The sequence below is a fragment of the Larimichthys crocea genome, chromosome XXIV (assembly GCF_000972845.2).
Source record: "Larimichthys crocea isolate SSNF chromosome XXIV, L_crocea_2.0, whole genome shotgun sequence".
Lineage (NCBI taxonomy): Eukaryota > Metazoa > Chordata > Actinopteri > Sciaenidae > Larimichthys > Larimichthys crocea.
The window spans coordinates 10937488-10957594 of NC_040034.1; the positions used below are offsets into that span (position 1 = coordinate 10937488).

At 41.5% G+C, this 20107-nt stretch overlaps 2 protein-coding genes across 2 annotated transcripts; one reads left to right on the forward strand and one right to left on the reverse strand.

The window, feature by feature from the left end:
• Window positions 1-6498, forward strand: LOC104921575 (serine protease HTRA2, mitochondrial). The gene is made up of 8 exons (XM_027274653.1): window positions 1-669; window positions 2660-2864; window positions 3592-3786; window positions 4056-4088; window positions 4361-4469; window positions 4583-4652; window positions 4748-4843; window positions 5999-6498. Exons 1-8 carry the CDS (start codon window positions 230-232, stop codon window positions 6162-6164), a joined length of 1314 nt encoding a protein of 437 aa, XP_027130454.1. The 5' UTR covers window positions 1-229; the 3' UTR covers window positions 6165-6498.
• Window positions 6499-6612: 114 nt separating this feature from the next.
• Window positions 6613-19772, reverse strand: hif1aa (hypoxia inducible factor 1 subunit alpha a). The gene is made up of 15 exons (XM_027274652.1): window positions 19473-19772; window positions 12515-12705; window positions 12053-12204; window positions 11876-11960; window positions 11057-11166; window positions 10129-10328; window positions 9849-9955; window positions 9578-9725; window positions 9127-9440; window positions 8838-9022; window positions 8629-8751; window positions 8284-8540; window positions 8105-8204; window positions 7932-8019; window positions 6613-7835 (listed from the first exon to the last, which is right to left on the reverse strand). Exons 1-15 carry the CDS (start codon window positions 19502-19504, stop codon window positions 7672-7674), a joined length of 2256 nt encoding a protein of 751 aa, XP_027130453.1. The 5' UTR covers window positions 19505-19772; the 3' UTR covers window positions 6613-7671.
• Between the last annotated feature and the right edge of the window lie 335 nt (window positions 19773-20107).

The window sequence follows — 20107 nt, forward strand, 5'->3', positions numbered from 1 at the left end:
GAAGCAGCGATGTGCGCATGCTCGCGTCAGAGTCAGACTTCCTGTGTTGGGTTGTAGTTTCTGTCGCTGTCTCGTGATAGCGTCAAACTTTAAAGGACTGTGTCATCTTTATCCAGGTGGACAGCGTGGCTGTTACATGTGTAACAAACTGAGCTGTTGTTGGTGTGAATGTATCAGGGTGTAACCTGTTGTTAAGCTGTCTTAAAAACTGTGACAGAAGTGATGCAACATGGCAGCAACTCCTCTTCGCAGATGTCTCCTGTCGGCGCTGAGGAGACACGCTCGGAGTCAGAGCGGTGGACTTCAGTCTGTGGCGGACAGGACGGCCAGCCGAGTGTCCTCTGCGGTGATATGTAACCAGGGACACACATGCCTGGACAGGAGACCTCCGGGGGAGGAGCGGGACAGGAGAAGCGGCAGCTCGCCTCTGTTCAAGTCGCTGTCCGTGGGTTTGGGACTGTGTGGTGCGGCGCTGCTGGACAGCCAGACAGAGGACAGAGAGGAGGACAGAAGAGTGTCCATCACCGGGCGGTGTCTTGAACTGTTTCTGCCAGCAGCTCAGTGTGCTTCTGTCTTTAAACCCGACAGCCCGCGGTATAAATACAACTTCATTGCAGATGTGGTCGAAAAGTCAACTCCAGCTGTTGTGTACATTGAAATCGTGGGCAGGTGAGAGGTCATTATGTGTTATACCAGCTCATGTGAAGTGTGGACAACATTCATGTTGCCATTGCGATTTTAAAAAATATATATCTATATTATGTATAACATTAACAAATGAACATTACCTGCTCAATCTGAAGTTTCAGGTTTATTTGCCATGTGTGCGTTAACACAGGGTCAGCAGTGCAGTGACGTTTGTTGGACAAGCTCAGCAGAAGAGCAACACAGAATAAAAATAAACTAAGAATAAAATTCAAGAATCAGAATGAGAAATACTTTATTGATCCCCGCAGGAAAATTGTTTTTGTTAAACGGTAAGTGAGATAGTAAATGATAGCAAGAAAACAAAACTTTAACCCTATACACCTATCTGATATCCTATTTTAATACACATGTATAAATAACAGTTAAATAAAACCAGTGACAGTAAAATAAAAACCAATAACAGTGAGCTATGCAGTATGTAAATCTAAAACCTTATAAAGAATTAAATAATAAATGTGGTTAAATTCCACATTTATAATAGCAATCTTTATCACATTTAAGACCCGATTTAATATTTATTTTTTAGAGTCTCTCAACAACAAACTTTAAAAAATCTTTTTACAAACCCAGTCAACTGCTGGACACCATTCAAAAAAACGTTTAAACTGTTTACACATCTTTTTATTTTTGATAGATCTCACTGTTTATACTGGTATATTTGCCATATTTATATTTACACAGAATAAAAATAAGCTAAGAATCAAATTCAATGCTATCAGATCAGAATCAGAATGAGAAATACTTTATTTAAATTGTTTTTGTTAAATGGTAAGTGAGATAGTAAGTGATAGCAAGAAAACAAAACTTTAACCCTATACATATATATCCGAGTATTATCTGATATCCTATTTTGACACTATATACACATGTATAAATAACAGTTAAATAAAACCAGTGACAGTAAAATAAAAACCAAGTAACAGTGAACTATGCAATATGTAAATCTAAAACCTTATACATAATTCAGTCTTTAAAGAGACTGTACAGAGAATACACTGATTGTTAAAGTGCAGTATGCATGTGTGGCAGATTTCACTTATGTATTGTACAAGCCAGTTCAATAGCTACTGGACTTGACTTGGAGTGTGTGATATTTTGAGGGAGGAGTTGTACAGACTGACTATAAAAATGTAGGTTAAAAAAAAAAATAGAAATATAAAATTGAATAAAATAGGATATGAAAAATCCAACCCCTCCAATATGCAAAGGGATAAAAAATTTTTTTTTAATTATAGTAAACAATAAATATCTGATGAAGATGATGTCAAAAATCTGTTTTAAATCTGTTTGTCTTCCCCGACAACTCCTATCATCTCATATCTAATCCATGTATAAAGTGTTTGAGAACTCTGTGAGCTAGATTTCAAAACAAAGGGCGCTCTTTATTCCAGACATTACTTTTTTTTTTTTTTTTTGACAAAGGCCTCCAGTGAATCAGAGATTCTGGCTGTGGAGACCGGCCTAAAAATGTCTGTTTCTGTTTCAGGCGGAAGTTCCACTGTCATTTTTACACGCCTTATTTTGACCGATGTGACTAACACAGTATTTGGAGTTACACTTTTTGATAGATGTTAATTAAAATATGTGACCCTTTTTATATTAAAGTATTAGTTAATAGACTGTTAGAAGTTTTGAATGCTGTGACGCTCCAGCCTGCAGCATAGAGTTATATCTAAATATTATGTGGACACAGTTTATCAAAGTAAAATGTGATAAAGTACGGTAAAAAAAAAAAAAAGATCAACTAATTCACAAAACACTTAAGCACATGATTGTATTTTTTCATAACCATGAACATGACAGGGAGTGAAGTTTCACTTCTAGTAACTATAGTGTAGTTCCTAAATATGAGTGTGTGGTCTAGGTGACCTTGTTGAAGCTTCCTGTTTTGCAGTTTCATTTTCTGAATCAGATCAACTGTTTTTTTGTGTGTTTTTTTACTGTGTTACAGACACCCATTTTCAGGGAGAGAAGTCCCAGTGTCGAATGGCTCCGGTTTTATCATCAGCAGTGACGGTCTCATTGTCACCAATGCTCACGTTGTGGCCAACAAGAGAGGCGTCCGTGTGAAACTCACCAACGGAGCTGTGTACAACGCCACTGTGCAAGATGTGGATCCAGTGGCAGACATCGCCACCATCAAAATCACTCCGAGTGTGAGCAACAAACTACAATAATCCCCCCGCTACCTGCAGATTATCACAAGAAGTAAATACAGTACAAGAGAAAGAACACAACGCGTTGTTTCTTTACAAACAGGAAACCAGGAGAATTAAACAGTAAGGTTTATATTAACACACCAACGAGCCCACAATTTGATCAGAATAGCAACATTTCAATGTAATGAGACAACCTTCAAACTTCATTCTTGTGACTGTATTCATTTGAATTTGAACTTATTCAGAAGTGTTTTGCTACAAGTCACCACAAGATGGCATGTTTAGAGGACAGAAAGTGCCTTTACACAGTATACTGTGTACAAAGCAAGTCTTAAAGTCGAGATCCTCACAGATATCAGACAATTAATCTTCCTTAAATGTCTCTATTATTTACTGTGAGGAATGGCTGTGTGTTTTGTCTGAGTCTAGGCGTCCTGGTTTTCCTAAAGAGAACAACAAGGCTGTAATTCATACAGTCTACTGACAGACCACTAGAGCAAAACCCATCAATAGTCCTGTGTTTTTCCTTTCTGAAAGCAGTACTGTGACAGAAGAACTTAAGGCTGATCCAGTTTCTTTATAATAGAGCAGGACGTTTATATGAAGAAAAATAGGTCATAAATAAAACAGGAAGCTCTTTTCTTTAGATCATATAAATGACCTGCGAGCAGTGACGATGTACTATTGAACTGCTCTTTCTCCCTTCCTCTGCCCTGACCTGTAGAATCCGTTACCCACACTCACCCTTGGCCAGTCGTCTGACGTCCGACAGGGGGAATTTGTGGTCGCAATGGGAAGTCCGTTTTCTTTACGGAACACGATCACGTCAGGAATCGTCAGCTCGGTACAGAGAGGCAGTAAAGAGCTGGGCCTGTCCAACTCCAACATGGATTACATCCAGACTGACGCAACCATTGATGTGAGTATTCTGCAGTGATTTAAAGGTTTATGTACACGATGACTTTCTGATTTCGAGCGTTTTGGTTTTATATGAACGTGCTTTCTTATTTATTATATATTTATCTGAGGGTGTTTGCCTATTTTCAGTTCACAGGTGACCTGATAATATTGTTTTTTAATGTTAGGAACTAACTTGTTAAACGGATCAGGAAAGAACAAGTCTACTGTGATTCAGAAATGTCTCATATGATGCTTCTTGTCTTCACATGTAACTGATTTGTTTTGCAGTTTGGAAATTCTGGAGGTCCCCTGATAAACTTGGTGAGTCACTAGTTTGGTTAAAGGTCGTTCATTATATTCAAGTCAACAAACCTGTTCTGACTGTTGTGCTGTGTAACATTTGAATGGACCGGAGATATTCAGGTTGTTTGATCGTAGTATCACAGACTGTGTCTGTTGTTTCTTGTTTGTTTAAAAGTTGCTTCGTAGCAACAGGCAACATCGTCACTATCAATAAAACTTGGACTTTGGCAGCCAAATGACATAATGATGCATAACACCATATGTGACTGTGTTCTCTGTCCTCTCATCAGGATGGTGAAGTCATCGGTATAAACACGATGAAGGTCACTGCAGGAATCTCCTTTGCTATTCCATCCGATCGGCTGAGAGTTTTTCTTGATCAAGCGGCTAAGAAAAAGAGTAAGAACACACCACACCTTCTTCCCGTCGTCCACATCCTCTCTAGCGTCCAGCTGCTCTCTCTTATTAAAGAAATAATTTCACACTTCCCGTTTTTGTGTGTCTTCCTCAAGGTTCTTGGTTTGGCGGGTCAGAGTCAAAGCGGCGGTACATCGGCGTTATGATGCTGACGCTGACGCCGAGGTAAGCGCTTCACAGTCTGAAACTCCCGCAAGCAGAGCTGGCAGCACTGCGACTAAAACCAGATGTTTTTTTTTTCTTTCGTCCCTTTGCTTCAGCATCATTGCAGAGTTGAAGTTGAGAGATCCGTCCTTCCCAGACGTGACACACGGCATCCTGATTCACAGAGTGATCATGGGCTCACCGGCCAACAGGTGAGCAGATCAGAGACTGTGGGTGAACGGTGAAGGATCCTTATTGCTCTTTAAGTGTTGGAGGTGGTGCGTTTCCTTTCAGCCACTGAATGTTTCTATCTCATGTCGCCTCAGTTGCCCAGCCGTGCCACTTTGCACTTTAAAACATTAGAAAAATCAGCATGCTCCTGATACAGGCTGTGGTCATCTCATGACTCAATTAGTGTAACGCCCTCCTGACGGGCCTCCCACACAGTGAAACACTTTCAGATGATCCAGAACGTGGCAGTGTGCCTGGTCTATTCAAAAGTGCACGTTACCCCACTGCTCATCAAGTTTCACTGGCTACCTGTAGCAGCATTAAATTCAAATCACTAATGTTTGCCTACAAAGTAGTCTCCAATTCTGCACCCATTTACTTGAATACCTTTTTATACAGACATATGTTACCTCACGCCCGTTACATTCCTCCAATGAACGACACCTGGCTCTGCCACATCTGCCTCGTTTGTTGTTTCCTGTTGGTACTAGTTCATACCCGATCAGAGGCGTCCCTCTCTACCATCATAGAGCACCTCCTCTCCTATCACTACCAACAGTTAGACATGATAAGTCTATCCCCCTCTCGAGCCGTCACAGTTCTTATTGTTGCACTAACGTGAACTTGTCGCACTGTACCATGATTGTTTCCTTTTTTTGTACATTGCTTTGTTTAAAGGCGTCAGCTAAATGACTAATTGGAATATAATGTAATATGCTGGAGTTTGTATTGCTGATACAGACTTATATGACGCTGCTGTACATAATTTACAGGCATTGCAGGTTTTGAAGGTTGAATTTTGGCTAAACTTGCAGTCGATACAGTGAAGAGCATTACCATATATATGAAAAACCTCAAAACTGAACCTCACATGCATGAATATACTTTTGAATCATCATGAAAATGTGTTGACGGGGGTGTTTTTTTAGGTGAAAGGTTATTCCAAGATAGCCAGGTTTATGTATTATGAATGGACTTACTGTTTTTTGGTTTAGAAATACAGATCTCTCCGTTCTTCAATCGAAAAGAAATCATCAGAAACATTGAATTTGGCGGTTTTGAAACTATTTAAATGACAAATTATCTGTTTTATGCAGCATATTGTTGAACACACAGTACTGTTGTGCTTGTTTCAGAGCTGGTATGCAGTCAGGAGACATCGTGCTGGAGATAAACGGAGTGAAGGTGAACACCGCCGAGGAGATCTACCACGCGGTCCACAGCAGCGACAAAATCACCATGGTGGTGCAGCGAGGAGAGGAGTTGTTTAGATTGCAAATGATTCCAGAGTACACGGAGTGACAGTAACCACACCACTTCATAATAACCTGATGGACACAAGATTAGTTAATGTACATAAGAGACGAAAACTGTGTAAAAACACTGTATTGATGACTTTTGTGAAATATTTTGTTGAAAGTAAATTACAGTGGCCAGCCTGCTGTGTCAGCTTAAAGTTAAAGGTTTTATCGCTTCTCTGAAGTAGTGTGTGTGTGTGCATAATTAATGATTTCAGATGTCAATTTCTCAAATTTTAACTGTTATATGAACTTGCAGGCAGCTAAAGACTTAGCTCGATAAACAGTTCAGATGTTCTCCAAAAACAATAAACAGAAGATTTACATATCTACCTCTACAAAATGCTTTGTGTCTTATTTCATGGCACAGTAGCTAATGTAGTTGTTGTGTTTCTGCATCTTAAAGTGTGTTTTTGTAAACCACAAGTTTAATAAAACCTCAAACAATACACTTTATTAAAGCCATTTAATGTTAGACAGCAACAAGAAGCATGAGACCCAACAATGGTATTAAACCGACTACCATTAAATGAGCAAACAAGTTTGACAACTCACGAATGATACTATTGATGACTGATCACACGATTAAAATATGAATTTGTTGTTGCGACCCACTTATTTTAAACTGACTCTTTTGAGTAAGTGACACAGTAAAAACAAACAAAAAAAAAGAAACATGAAGTCACTTCATGTTGAGGGAAATGCCAATCCTCCATGATGAGAAGTAATCAGAAAAAAAGAGTAAAGACTCATTTCATTTTGAGAGTTAAAGCCGTGAAGCCATACTGAGTAAATTAAATTTTTTTCCCTGGTATATGTACAGTAACACACACTTACAGTAAAGTAATAAAGTGACCTGTACTGGACTGCTACACAATTAAATGTATTTACCTCAAAGACTGATAGCTATTAAATGGAGATAACATTCAAACCACCAAGGTTTAAACAATGTGTTCATAATTCTGGACTAAAGACATCTTGTTAGGTACGAGTACTACAACATACAAGTATGGGAGGAAAAATAATTGTTCAAATCCCATTAAAACGACTCTAAAAAGGCTTAATATATATTGCTGGTAATATTTTTCTTTTTAAGAAAATATAAATTGTGCGACTGAAGCTTACAATACACTGCTGGCAGTAGCGCCAGGTTCTGTGGTGACCTGCTGGAAAAGGGTCATCTGTCGAGGCGCTGTGTGCTGAGAGACTCCCCGGAAGAGAGAGGGAGAAAAAAACAAACAACGAAGAAAAATGACAATTGGGACATCTCATGATGCCTGAATCCCTTGCACCAAAAAAAACCCCAGATGCTGCTATGGCGTTTGTCACGGTGGAATGCTGCAGATATCACTTGATGTGCACAAACGGCAGCCAAATTATAGTCGAACTCATTCAGATACATAAATAAGGGGCAGTCGGGGTGGGTGGGGGGTGAGGGGAAGGGGACGACAATATGAGGGAGAAATTGTAGTGTCCAGTCTAGTTCAGCAGTGAGCAGGCTAAGCAATGACTCAAATGACGTGGTCCAGAGCGCGCAGCAGCTCCTCCCCCTGGAGCAGGTACTGACGACCCTGCAAGGGGGCGTTGACCTCGCAGTCGTCGCGGGTGAGCTGCGGCAGTGTGAAGAGGGAACTGGTGTTCTCTGACGTGCTTCCCAGCAGACGACTCGCCAAATCTAAGAGAGAGAGAGCGAGAGAGTTTAGAGTTATGATGCTGCTTCATTTCAGGCGACAGTGTTAGTGAGTGTTTATTACAAGTGTAGTTTGTTTACCTGAAGGCAGCAACAGTATGGTCGTTGTTCCTGACTCTGAAGCCTTCAGCTTTTTGCCTTGTTCCAGCTCTTCCTGGCGCAGAGTTCCCTGTGGAAATCATCAAATACAGACCCTCAAAATCTCCAAATATAAACTGAGATTTAACAACCATGATCGCATGTCGAGACCTTACCTGTCCAATCATCTCTTTTATGTCACATAATTTTCTTTTGCGCTGCGAGTTCTGCGCTGCCAAAGTCCGAAGCGAGACTTCGTTGCCCAGCTGTGTGGTCCTGCAGCACAATAAGAGCTATTAGCTAACTCAAAAAGTGATGTGTCATAAATATGGAGCACCTAAGCGAGAGATGTTACCTCATAGCAAGGATGGTGGCAAGATGAGAGGTGTTAACTGGCTCTGGTGGTGCTGGGGACGCCGTGCGGCTGCCTGGTGAGCTGAATGGGGAGCTGGGATAGCTCTGGATGTCCTTAGTGACACAGACTGGAGAGCTGTCAAGGGATTTGACTGGTCCACAAGATAGAGGCTCTTCTTGGGGCAGACTGCGTAGCTGGAAGTCGTCGTCCATGGGAATGTAGGGAGCTAACATTTCCAGATCCAAGTCTTCCACTGCCTAAAGGGGAGAAAAACATCTGATTAATCAGAATCCAGAAAGGTTTTTACTGAGTTGGATTAATGGTTTGTCTGATTTGAATTATTACCTGTGTAGTGAAAGGAGTCTTGGGCTCTGTATCGATGGCAAACAGCTTCTCCACCAAGTCGAGTTTGAAATCTGAGCTCATATCTGAGTCCATGGGGAAACAAAAGTCCAGTGGACTGTCAGCCTAAAGAAAGGAGAAGTTATATTAGAGAACAGACCAAAAACATTTGATGTATACTACGTGTCTGATTATAATTCACTTGTTCTTACCTCTGATGAGCTAGCTGTTGTAGTGGAAGGGGATGGATCATAGCGCTCAGTTTTTGTATCCTCAGAAGTGGCAGTGGTAACGTGGAGAGGCTCGCTGGGTGGCAGAGGGGAAAGAGGCAGAGCCAGCTTGTCACTGGTGGAGGGAAGCATTACATCTTTGTAAAGAGGGAGCTGGATCTCTGGATCTGTGCCAGGTGAAGGAAGGACAGAATGTTTTAAAATCAGCCGGGAGGAAAACCTTTTTACAGAGCATAAATCAGAGATTGTTCGAGTATCTGAGGCCACGAACCAGAGCAGCTGAAGTCCAGGGGGACGATGGTGTCTCCAGGAGCAGGGGCCAGCAGGGTGAGAGCCTCGGGCTCTTCCTTCAGCTGGTCGTACAGGCTGACCAGCGTCTCGCTCTCTATTGCCCGAGTGAACAGTTTGATCACATCGCTTTTTGAGACCTTCTCCTCCACCTCCTCCTTCGGCAGGATTGGAGACATCTCGGGCTGGCTGCTCTCCACTACAGCCTCTTCTTCCTCCAGCTGCAGCTCCTCCTTCACTGGTTTCACATCCTCTGTCTGCTCCAGAGACAGGATCAGCTTCTCATCCTGGATGCCACTGTAACAGAGCCATAAGACTGAGTTTACTGAGGGCCGCGCAGTGGCCACATAACATACTGCAATCCATCCATTTTGTACGTGACACTCTGTCTCTTATCTCTTCTGAAAATCAGACTCTTCAAAGCGTGTTAGTACCTGAGCACAAAGTTGACACAGACGACACACTGTGGCTGAGAGTTCTTGTTGTTGTAGATGACAGTGGCTTGGGTTTCCACCCACACAAAGCCTCCTCTCTTGGCCAACATCCTGTACTGGCCTGTGCAGACCTGGCCCTTTGCAAACACTAACGGAAAGAGAAACAAAAGGGGGGAAATCAAAATGAGACATTTGGTAAAAGGTTTGGCAACAACAACACAGCTGGACTTTTGATTTAAGCTCCATAAACACTTTTGGTGTCTGTGCTTACAGTTGTGGTGAGTCTTGGTGAGATGGTCTGAGTCCTGAGCGTGATAGTACTCGTACACAGAACGATTCAACAGGTCATCTGGATCATAACCCATGAGCTCGGTGATCCTGGACAAGCAAACAAAAGAGAAAGATGCTTCAGACATTTGACATGCTTCTGTAGTATCCACGCCGAACACTAGGTGGCTCTGTGTGACTGCGCTCATGAGCGCAGTAGTACTACACAGGTGGCTTGTGAGGCGTGTTAAGCGTATATTCGTCTCTCAGGTGGGAAAACTCACCTCTCGTCACAATATGTGAACTTCATGTCCATTGTATGGCGGCTGAGGAAGGTCTTGGTGTCCAGAGGGACCTCGATGTTGGAGGGGTGTGGGATGGGATCACAGATTAAAACCAGGTAGGGGACGGGTGGTTCCTTTTGCCCGTTTGTCTGCTCGGTGCGGTTGTCACTGACACGGACATGACCTGAGCAGTGGAGCACCTGGAGAGAGATGAAGAAAGGGTCACAACACTGTTTTGACAAATAATTGTCATTCATACAGTAAGTAAGTAAGTAAGTAAGTAAGTAAGTAAGTAAATAAATAAATAAATGGGTTCAGATAATTAAATAACTAACTAAGTGGTTTCGGGAGTGTGAGTTGCAGCAGTAACTGTGTCACTGTGCTGGTTACATGAGAATATGTTGTGTGGACACACCCCAGGATTTGTCTTCCTTCTTTTTTACTTCCACATAAGAGAAAGACATTTATCCCCATATGTTCACTGGTGACAAAATTACAGACGGCTGTGAAAAATCATCCATTACGAGATGATAATTTAATGTATCTATACACTAATTCTATACTGCAACGTTTGAGAGGAAATATGAGATGTAATACAATACAATTTTAAAAGTAACAGGAGTTAAAGTTTAAATCCATAAAATGAAATTTGATATTATTCGTTGAGCTCAGCAATCAAGCAATAGCTACATCTAATGTACAGACTGTATGTTAATTGCAGACACTTTCATTTGTAACCAGACCAGCGTGATGGTCCATTTCCTCGTCATCATTAGATTACCGCTGATGTAGACATCCGCTTTAAAGCAGTTTGTCTAAGTTTTATAAGTTGTCACGCCAACATTAATCAACTACAACTTAAACATTAGCAAAATATTTTTAAAAGATTACACAAGACCATTTCCTCAATGTGTTCCCCATGGCTTACCTTCCATGTAGCTGATTTGACATTGACGGTGCGGCCGCGGCTTGTGAGAGTGCACTTCATCCGGATGAAGAAGTTGCGCTCTGTGTTTGGTTCCTTGGCCTTTTTGGAGCCTGTAATCACACGGGCAGGAAGAGACTTGTCGTTTAAAAAAAAAAAAAGAAGAAGAAGAGGAAACCAGCTTCGTATGTTCTCATTTCAACAATGTTAGCATTTACAGCTGTCATTTCATGTTTTGTTTTTTTTCTCATTTCAGTGTTTTATTGTAAACATCTGCCAATTGTCTGCAGTTTGCACATTTGCAATCAGAGGAGCTGAAATGTTTTTGAACTGTTGTCAGATGCAGCGAAATAAATAAAGGAAGTGGAGTAACCAGCCGTTGCAGCTTAGATAACAGTGTGTGCTAAAGTGCTTTAAATGGCCGTGTATTGATAACAAATCATGTTATGAACATCTCGGATGGAAGCACTGAGACGGTTGAGCTAAACTGATTTACTTCCAAGAATTTAAATGAGTGGAAATCAAATGAAGAAGTAAAATTTAAATCACAAGACACAAGAAAAAACTAAATTATGTTGCGCAAAAACAAAACCGAAAACGTGTTAGTGTTCCAGTAACGCTGTGTGAAAGGTCAGTGAAGTAAACACAAGTGAACGCTGATCAGTTTGACCTCGGGGTTGAAGAGGAAAGTGATAACTTGTTTCGACAGCCTTCTGCTCTCAATCTGCCAGCTCACAGTGAATCGGACTCCCTGTTAATTGGACCACTAGTACAACCTGACGGAGCGTTTGTGTATCCTTTGGCGAGTGTGGCGCTGCTCACCTGTTTTGTGGATCAGCATCTCCCTCAGCTCCTCGTGGTCACAGGGATGCGTGAAGTCAAACACGCTGTGTCCGGTCAGATCAAACTGCAGCAGAAAGAGTTATATATAGTTAGAATTTCTGCTTCTTATTTCTTCTATAGTCACTTTAATGCAGACACACAGTACATCAGACAGACCTGTGCCAGCCCGAGGCACTTGTTGATGTTCTCCGACAGATAGATCATATCTCCGTCTTCAGACAGCACCATGAAAAAGCCGTCCAGAGCCTTTAGGTAGGAGCCATTGAGCTGGAAATCAAGATCTGTCTCCTCCTCTGCGATTGGCTCATCTAGAAGAAAAAAAAAGAAGAAGAAATGAGGCACAGGGCATCAAAAGTCCCTGCTGTCAAAGAACATGCTTGGAGGGCATAATACTGCGATACACAGGAAACACACTACCAACGCCTATCTGCAAAAGGATCTTTATCTGTCCATGTCTGAGTCGATGTCCTAGAGCATCTGACTCGGTGGTTAACCATCTATCACGGTTTTCTTCTCTGCATCTCAAACTGTGCTCGTTTTTTTCTTTTACACTTTTCAGGGCATACTTTTCCTCATCACTAACTTATTTATTATTTAATTTAAAGCACAGATACTGACCAGTGCTGAGCAGTTTCCTCATGCGCAGGTAGCTGATTGTGAGCCTCATTATTGAGGCCTTGTCCAGGCTGGAGCTGACGCTGTGGGGCAGGGGCAGCTCCTGGGCCAGCTCGTAGAACACCTCCGACTCCTTCCCACGCCGGCATCGTGCGGCATCCCTGGACTTCTCCTTTCTCCGCTCCGAACTCACCCTGCGGGAGACAGGTGGTGGGTCAGCGACACCCTGCATGCAAACTGGTTTGGATCCCACTATGCACACTACAAGAGCTGACATCCCTCCCTACAGAGTCTGGTCAACCACTGGCTCCCCTCAGCGGAGAGGCTGCAGCAACAGTCCGCAACACGCAAACTCACGGCCAAGCTGCTGTCCGGACCACCGTCAGTCTCGTTTATATACGTGCCTATCTGCCACCATCTTATTGGCTGCTGAACAAAAGAAATGGAGTCCTCCTCCTCAGTGTGATTGGCTGAGAAGTCGAGCATGGACTGTGTGTGTGTGTGAGACCAAGCTATAGAGCTATACCAATCATCATGACATTTACGAGCCTGGCTGAACACATCTGCAGGGAAGAGAGTGATAACACAGAGAACACACAAGCAGACTGAGCCATATTCACCAACATATTTTCTATTCTTTTACATCAGCATCCATCATAACTTGTACAGGCTCCAGTATTTATGCAGGCAGTTGTCCAAGATCCGACGAAGATACTCTTACAACACTCTAAACAAGATCTTACGAGCACATCAGACATTAAAAAGGACACAATGATTTGTGCGAGTCACTTTATCTTATTGTTTTGACACCATGACTTTCACACTAATTACAACTGTACTTTATTTGTAATATGTGGAGCTCACATGAGCACTCACATAAATAGACCAACATAATTATAGCGGTCAATAATCCACCTGACTGCTGCTGAATTTAATGCTAGTGCCACTCCCGAAGCACCACCTCGTAACGTCACGTGCATTTAGAAGACACCGGAGAAGAGTCATCAAAATGAATGGTAGTTCAAGCCCTCGGCTTTGAAATATAAACCTAATTGAAATTGATCCGTTTGGCATTTACAACATTAACCAAGGCCGCGTTGTTACGAGACAACGGGTGAGTAAAATTAGCCTGCTGTGTACCAAATCACCCGCCACGGCTGTAGACTTTTTCAGAGCACAGAGTCGATTGATTTTAGACCACAACCTTCCACAAAATCCAACAAAATGAGCCTGACCTTCTCCTCTGAAAAATCCCAAAACCTGGCACTGACCCAAGCCTGAGGAAATCATCCGTCTGCCTGTAAACTCATGAGGAAGTTCCGTGCAGAATGTTGCACAGGCGCCTCCCTGTAAACAGTAGTTGCACTAGGGGGCAGAGTGTACTGAAAAAACACTTTGAACCTCAAGGAATTTAAACAAAAAAACAAACCCACCCAGCCCCTTGTTAGATCACGTCTCCACCACTTTACTCCACTGTGCATCTTTCCTTCATCTAATCGCTGTTTAATGACAAAAAACCCCTCCTCTTAAACAGGTTTACATGTCGGGTAATATAAACTGGTTTCTACCCAGACTGTGCACACATGCATATATTCATCCATGTGTTTGCACATTTGTCAGTCACAATGGCAAATATTTACAGTATCTTCTGTCAGCCCCACAGGACGCAGCCTGGCCATCAGGAAAGCTGATCACGGCATTACGCAACCAGTTCTGTGTTGTATAATCTTGTTTCTGCGCCTTCACCTTCAACCTACGTTCATATATAAACTATCAACACAGTGTGAAATGACCACAACAAAGCCGTACCACACTGGGAACACGTATCTCGCTAAGCTCTTGATGAGCTAATGACAGATAACGCATCATTACACGCCACGGTCGCTCGAGGAGGCTGGATCTTTGTTTAGTACGAGCCTGTATACAATTTTTTTCTCTGTAGTGGTCGTACTCCTTTGTGGCTTATCTCTTCATGCAAATCATATCCAAATGAAGTTCAGCTGTCACGCACCGCCACTAAACACAGAAGTACGAAGCCAAAGATGACATTTAACTAAGCGTACATCCAGCGTTTAAGCCACTGAACATTACTACGATACTAAAGCTCTAAATACTACGGACCTCTGAGAGAGGCGTAATAAACTTATCTAAAGATACAGATCATAAAAGACTGTTTATTACTCTGACATAGCTATACGATGACTCATCTCACCTTTTTTAAACTTACAAAAGAGAGTGGAAAACTTTCATTTGTTGACTTGAAAACAAAACAGCGTCTTTGATGTGTTAAACAATGTCGAAGCAGAGAGGCCACCATTATGTAACCACTATTAATGCACATGGTCGTGCATGCCCAGCAGTCCTCTCCCAACAGTGCTTCGCTGCAGTTGCACTCGCAGTTTCACTACCTTTAATGAGACCTAAACAAGCAGAGATCAGAGATTAATGGAGAAACAAACCAGTGCACAGTGAAAATCACAGTTTCCGGTGCTGCCACAGTTGCTTGTGTGTATTGTTACCAAGACCCAACCTTTTTTTTTTTTACAGAAACACCCTCACTATCTTTCAGTCCCGCTTGGTGTGACAGTAAACATCGTCTAATCTATGATATATTCCACTCAGGGCAAAACGCTGCAACTAAAATCACTACCGAGTATGGGAAGAAAAGCAAAGCGAGCCTGAAAACAAAGACCTTTTATGGACCAGTGAACCACAACGTTCAGCTGCATTAAGTTACGTTCTGAGAAGCAACACAGAAGGGGTCTCCCGTAAATGTAAGAGTATGATGCAATTATTGTATTACTAAGAGATTTTTTTCATTGTAGTGGATGATAAAAATCAATATTACAACCTATTTTGGAAGTAGAACAAAGAGGGAGCTTGTGTTTCGCAACTAAATAAATATTGGATCATCAAATAATAAAAAAATACTGAAACTTTTACTGGAAATTTAACATTTGTGCTGATTAAATTAATACAGGATGAGAAGTATGAAGCATATGGAATACTAATAATTACCAGCTGCCAAACCGCTACTTTCAAAGTCGCTATTCCTGCAGTGTGGGGAGTCACCGGACCAGAGCCTGTCACATGTTATATTGCAGATTTCTGGTTTAAGCCTGCAGTGTGGAACTTCTGACTGCCTTCCTGGCAAACGACGCTGGTGTGTCACCGGGGACATACAGGTTTCAAAGCTCCGGTACACTGGAAATACACGGAGATGTACCCTACGGTGGCAGATGTAATCACCATTGTGTGAACTCTATGTAGGCAGCTTTAATTATATATGAGGCAAAACATGTTGTTGTTTATGCTCATGCATAATATAATAGTCGTTGCATCTGGGATTTTCCGTAGAAGTGGCAGATAAGAACGCTTGTCCCTCTCCGTGGGGAGGTCATGGAGAACACAAAATGACCAAAAATAAATTATTCATCAAACTAATATAGGCTAATTGAAATGGCCTCTTCTTGTGCTACATTCCCGAGGAAGACTACTTCAACTGATTACACCTGGCCCCGTATAGGTCCCACTTATGTACTTCATTATTTAAAAAAAAAAAAAGTAGAGTTGAGGCTAACATGACTCACCTGATGTTGACTGCACAGATAATCAAGCTTATGGCTTCTTCCGACTTTCTGTGTGCTGCCATTGTAGCAAAAGATTTGATAAAAGTGGGGTGCCTCGGAGAAACTGACCTATACTCTGCGTGGCTCATATGAAATGATTTATTAAAACAGCAGACGTTCATAAAAAGGTGTGCTTCTGGGTATGACTGCAAATGTAGGTTTGCGAGGAATAGAGCCAAAAAAGCTTTTACGCTTGATTTTGAAGACAGGTACATGGCACCATCTTGACAGGTATACAGCGCTATCTTGAGTTTGGTGAACCACTCAGACATTACACTTCACTTAAACATAAGTACACTGCTGACCTCAAAGCAAGTCCAAGGCTTTTCTTTAACATGATGATTTAGATGTGAACAAGGAGTTCAATGCAAAGAAAGGATGTACGGAGAGGCACGCTTTGGAAGTCTAGATGTTTTCTTTGGTGAGGACATGAGGTATTGTTTTCATACTTCCTTCCTTGAATTGTTCACAAGACACTCTGTCGAAGCCATTAGTATGGTGGTTTATTTATTAATTAATAAAGAAAGTGAAAAAAGATGCATCATTACACAGATAAATTCTTACTGGACAACACAAGCCTACAAAATGCATTCTTATGTGGCATCCTTTTGAGCTTCCTTCACAGTCAATCAGTCCTCACACGTTAAGCTCATGAAGGCTAAACTGCTTTGCTTTAAATATACATCACTCACTGGAGGTTTTGGCCTTTTCAAGCTTTTATTTGATAGAGACAACTAAAGAGTGACGGGAATGTGGGGAGAGAGAGATGGGGAATGACATGCAGCAAAGGGCCGCAGGTCAGATTCGAACCCTGGGCCGCTGCAGCAAGGACTGAGCCTTCATACATGGGGCGGATGCTCTACCAACTGAGCTAACCGACATCCTCACTGGAGTTGAAAGATTTTGAAACAACGACCATCCACAGAAGGCAGTGATTTAGCTCTGATTTTTGTTTTCAAACACAAAACATGAAGCTGAAGTAATAGGCGCGCAAACAGCACCGTGCCAGCAAGATATCATATTTTCGAATGCTAACTAGTCCGCACTTGAGCCGCAATCATACTTGAATGCCTCAAGGCAACCTGCAAATTGGCAGGCAGTGGATCTCCACACACATTTGGCCACTCCTTATTGACGTCAAACCTTTGTGATTAAGAGATGAGACAGAAATAATAACATGCCACCTCAGAGAGAGACCAGTCTAAACTGCACCAAACAAGACAACAGATCTTGATCTCTTTTCTAGAAAGATCAAACTAAACACATTTTGATTAACAGGAAATGATCCATTTCCCAAATCTAGATTAAGTGCCACATTTCACACTAACAGCAGATTAAAGCCCACGGGGCGACTGAATGCAGTCTACAACAACAACACCATAAATGGGATGATTCCTACAAACAGAAAAGCTGAGTCCATGATAATTATTTAACTAGAGGTTAACCAGTGCCACTCAACAAGTGCATTAAGGCTGCAAAGGATGAAACAGAATGAAATATGATGTAATCTCTATGGAACAAATGTAAGGCTGGTATTATTCTCCAATTATTAACTGTTGAAACACTGAGCAACTTTGAGAGGGGCATACATTCGTATTTTACATCAATTTTAACGTGTAAATCAGTTCAGATATACAAGAAAGCTTTGATTCAAGCTTTGACACCATATGCATATGAGACTACAGCAGCATTTCATTGACTGTATATTAAGATGTCTATTGACGTCCTCTGTGGAAGATATTTGCCATCAACCGATGACAGATGAGTCCCCTGTCCAGACAGCCGGTTAATCATTTTTATGACATCTCAGGATCGTCTCTGTTTATCTGATGACTTTTTTTTAGTCTTGCAACGGCGCTGACCATTAGGACCAGCTGAATCTGTACAGGGAGCATATGCCCAAACTGGGAGGACTGGACTACTATGTGGCAAAGTTTTGCACACAACTTGACATCACTTCATCATTTTAGCTTGTTTGTCAATGATAGAAAGGCTCAGCGATTTGCTGGATGCAGAGTTTTGGCACATCAGGGTAAAAGATTTTTCAACTACGGTCGATACTAATCAGTGTGTTTTCACTGGAAGATGTCAAGAAACAATATGAAGGTCACCTCTGATGTCCTTGCCAGGTTTGATCAATAGTTTTACTTACGGCGACTAGTCAATACAATCCCAATCGATTCCCTTATTAGTCAGACAAAACAATCACTCTTATCTGTTATGGTCAATTAATCATTAAATCCATTTATCTAGCTAAATTTTACAATGTGTGCTCTAAATGTATTGGTCATCTGGATTTCAAATAATCATAACTTTGGTGTCTTTACTTGTTTGGAGGCTAAACGTGCAACTTTAGCACACTACTGGTAACTTTTGATGTGAATATCACATCATCTTTAACATTTTACAGACTACAGGAGTAATGAAAATGGTTATATTTTTGAAGACTTGATTTATAGTTACTTTATTGTTTATTAAAATGTTGAACAAATTGTCCAGTTAAGGAAACCTGCACTGTGTCATACGTTGCATCATCTGGTTTAGTTTAAGTTAATAGACCTCCAAATAATAAAGGATTACCCAAATGGCTTAATAGACATTACAATCATATTTTAGCACTTAGCTTTGGTCTTTTTTGTTTTGTTTTAAGTTATATGTAATTGTAAAGGCAGTCATTTATAACTTTAGACACAATTATACACGCTATATCGATTAAAATGGTGTTTTCTGTAATAAACCGTCACCTTTGCGAGTAAATGAGAGGAATTCAAACCTTCACTGAAGCCTAAATATTTCATCAGACACCTCACACCACTCTCTCTCCAGCTCCGCTCACATGAGCGCTGTCAAGGTTGTCGTATCAAACACAAACTATTAATAGAGCGTAGATATTCACACAGCTAAATGTCACACTCAAAACACATGGAAATAATGTGGCATCTTGGAGCTCGATCTTAATTTTAAAAAGCAGATTTAGCACAAAAAAAACAACCTTTAAATACATTTAATTAATCCATATAAGCTAATCATAACGTACGTTGATTAAACGGTTTGAACGTCAACGGCTTTAAATTCTACGCTAGCCCGCTAGCTAGCGACGTTAGCTACGTGTGCTAACGATAACCGTCACGTTTTGTCGAAGTAAACCGACAAACGAGCAGCTCACCTCGAAATAAAACCGATAATTTCACACTCAAAACGACCAATTAAACCACAAATGATGATTAAAGTTGTTAGAGCACACATTTGACGACAACAACAACAACAAACAACAAACAAACAAACAAACACAGCCCGCTACTACTTTAGCATTAGCTCAGCGTTGACGTTACCTTTTCTTTTCTGGTACAATTCCTGTGTCCATGTCAGGACGAAAGGACCTGAGTTGAGTCTCTCTCTGGGTTATCGAGCTGTATCCGGGCCCGTCGAGGAAATGAACCAAAAAAATCCCACGATTTTTTTTATGAATCCTGTTTTTAAAAAAAATACGAGTGCATACGAGTTCTCACGGTGTATATTTCGCCAAAAAAAAAAGAAAAGAAAAGAAAAGCCGAGCCTTTTAATCCGCTAACAAAAAAACACACACACAGCCCACTCGTCTGTACTCTTCCTCTTCTTCAAAGACAGTGCCACGCTGGAGAGAGAGAGAGAGAGAGAGAGAGAGAGAGAGAGAGAGAGAGGTTACACTCCAGGACAACGTTGCGTCGTAGAGGCTCCCCCCACTGCCTCCGCGGGGACGCGCAGTCACATGCTTTCCACCACCGAGGACGCGCACTGGCTAGACTCACCGACCAAACACCAAAAATTGGCGCTGAAGTTTCAGCGTTTATAAGCCTGTTTACACCAAAAATACACGATTATACAGATCAGAGACCAACTTATCTTTTTTTATTCTAACATGTTTCTTCATTATATAGTCTTAATTTTGGGCCCCATGACAAAGCACAGCTGTTGTCACCACATCTCT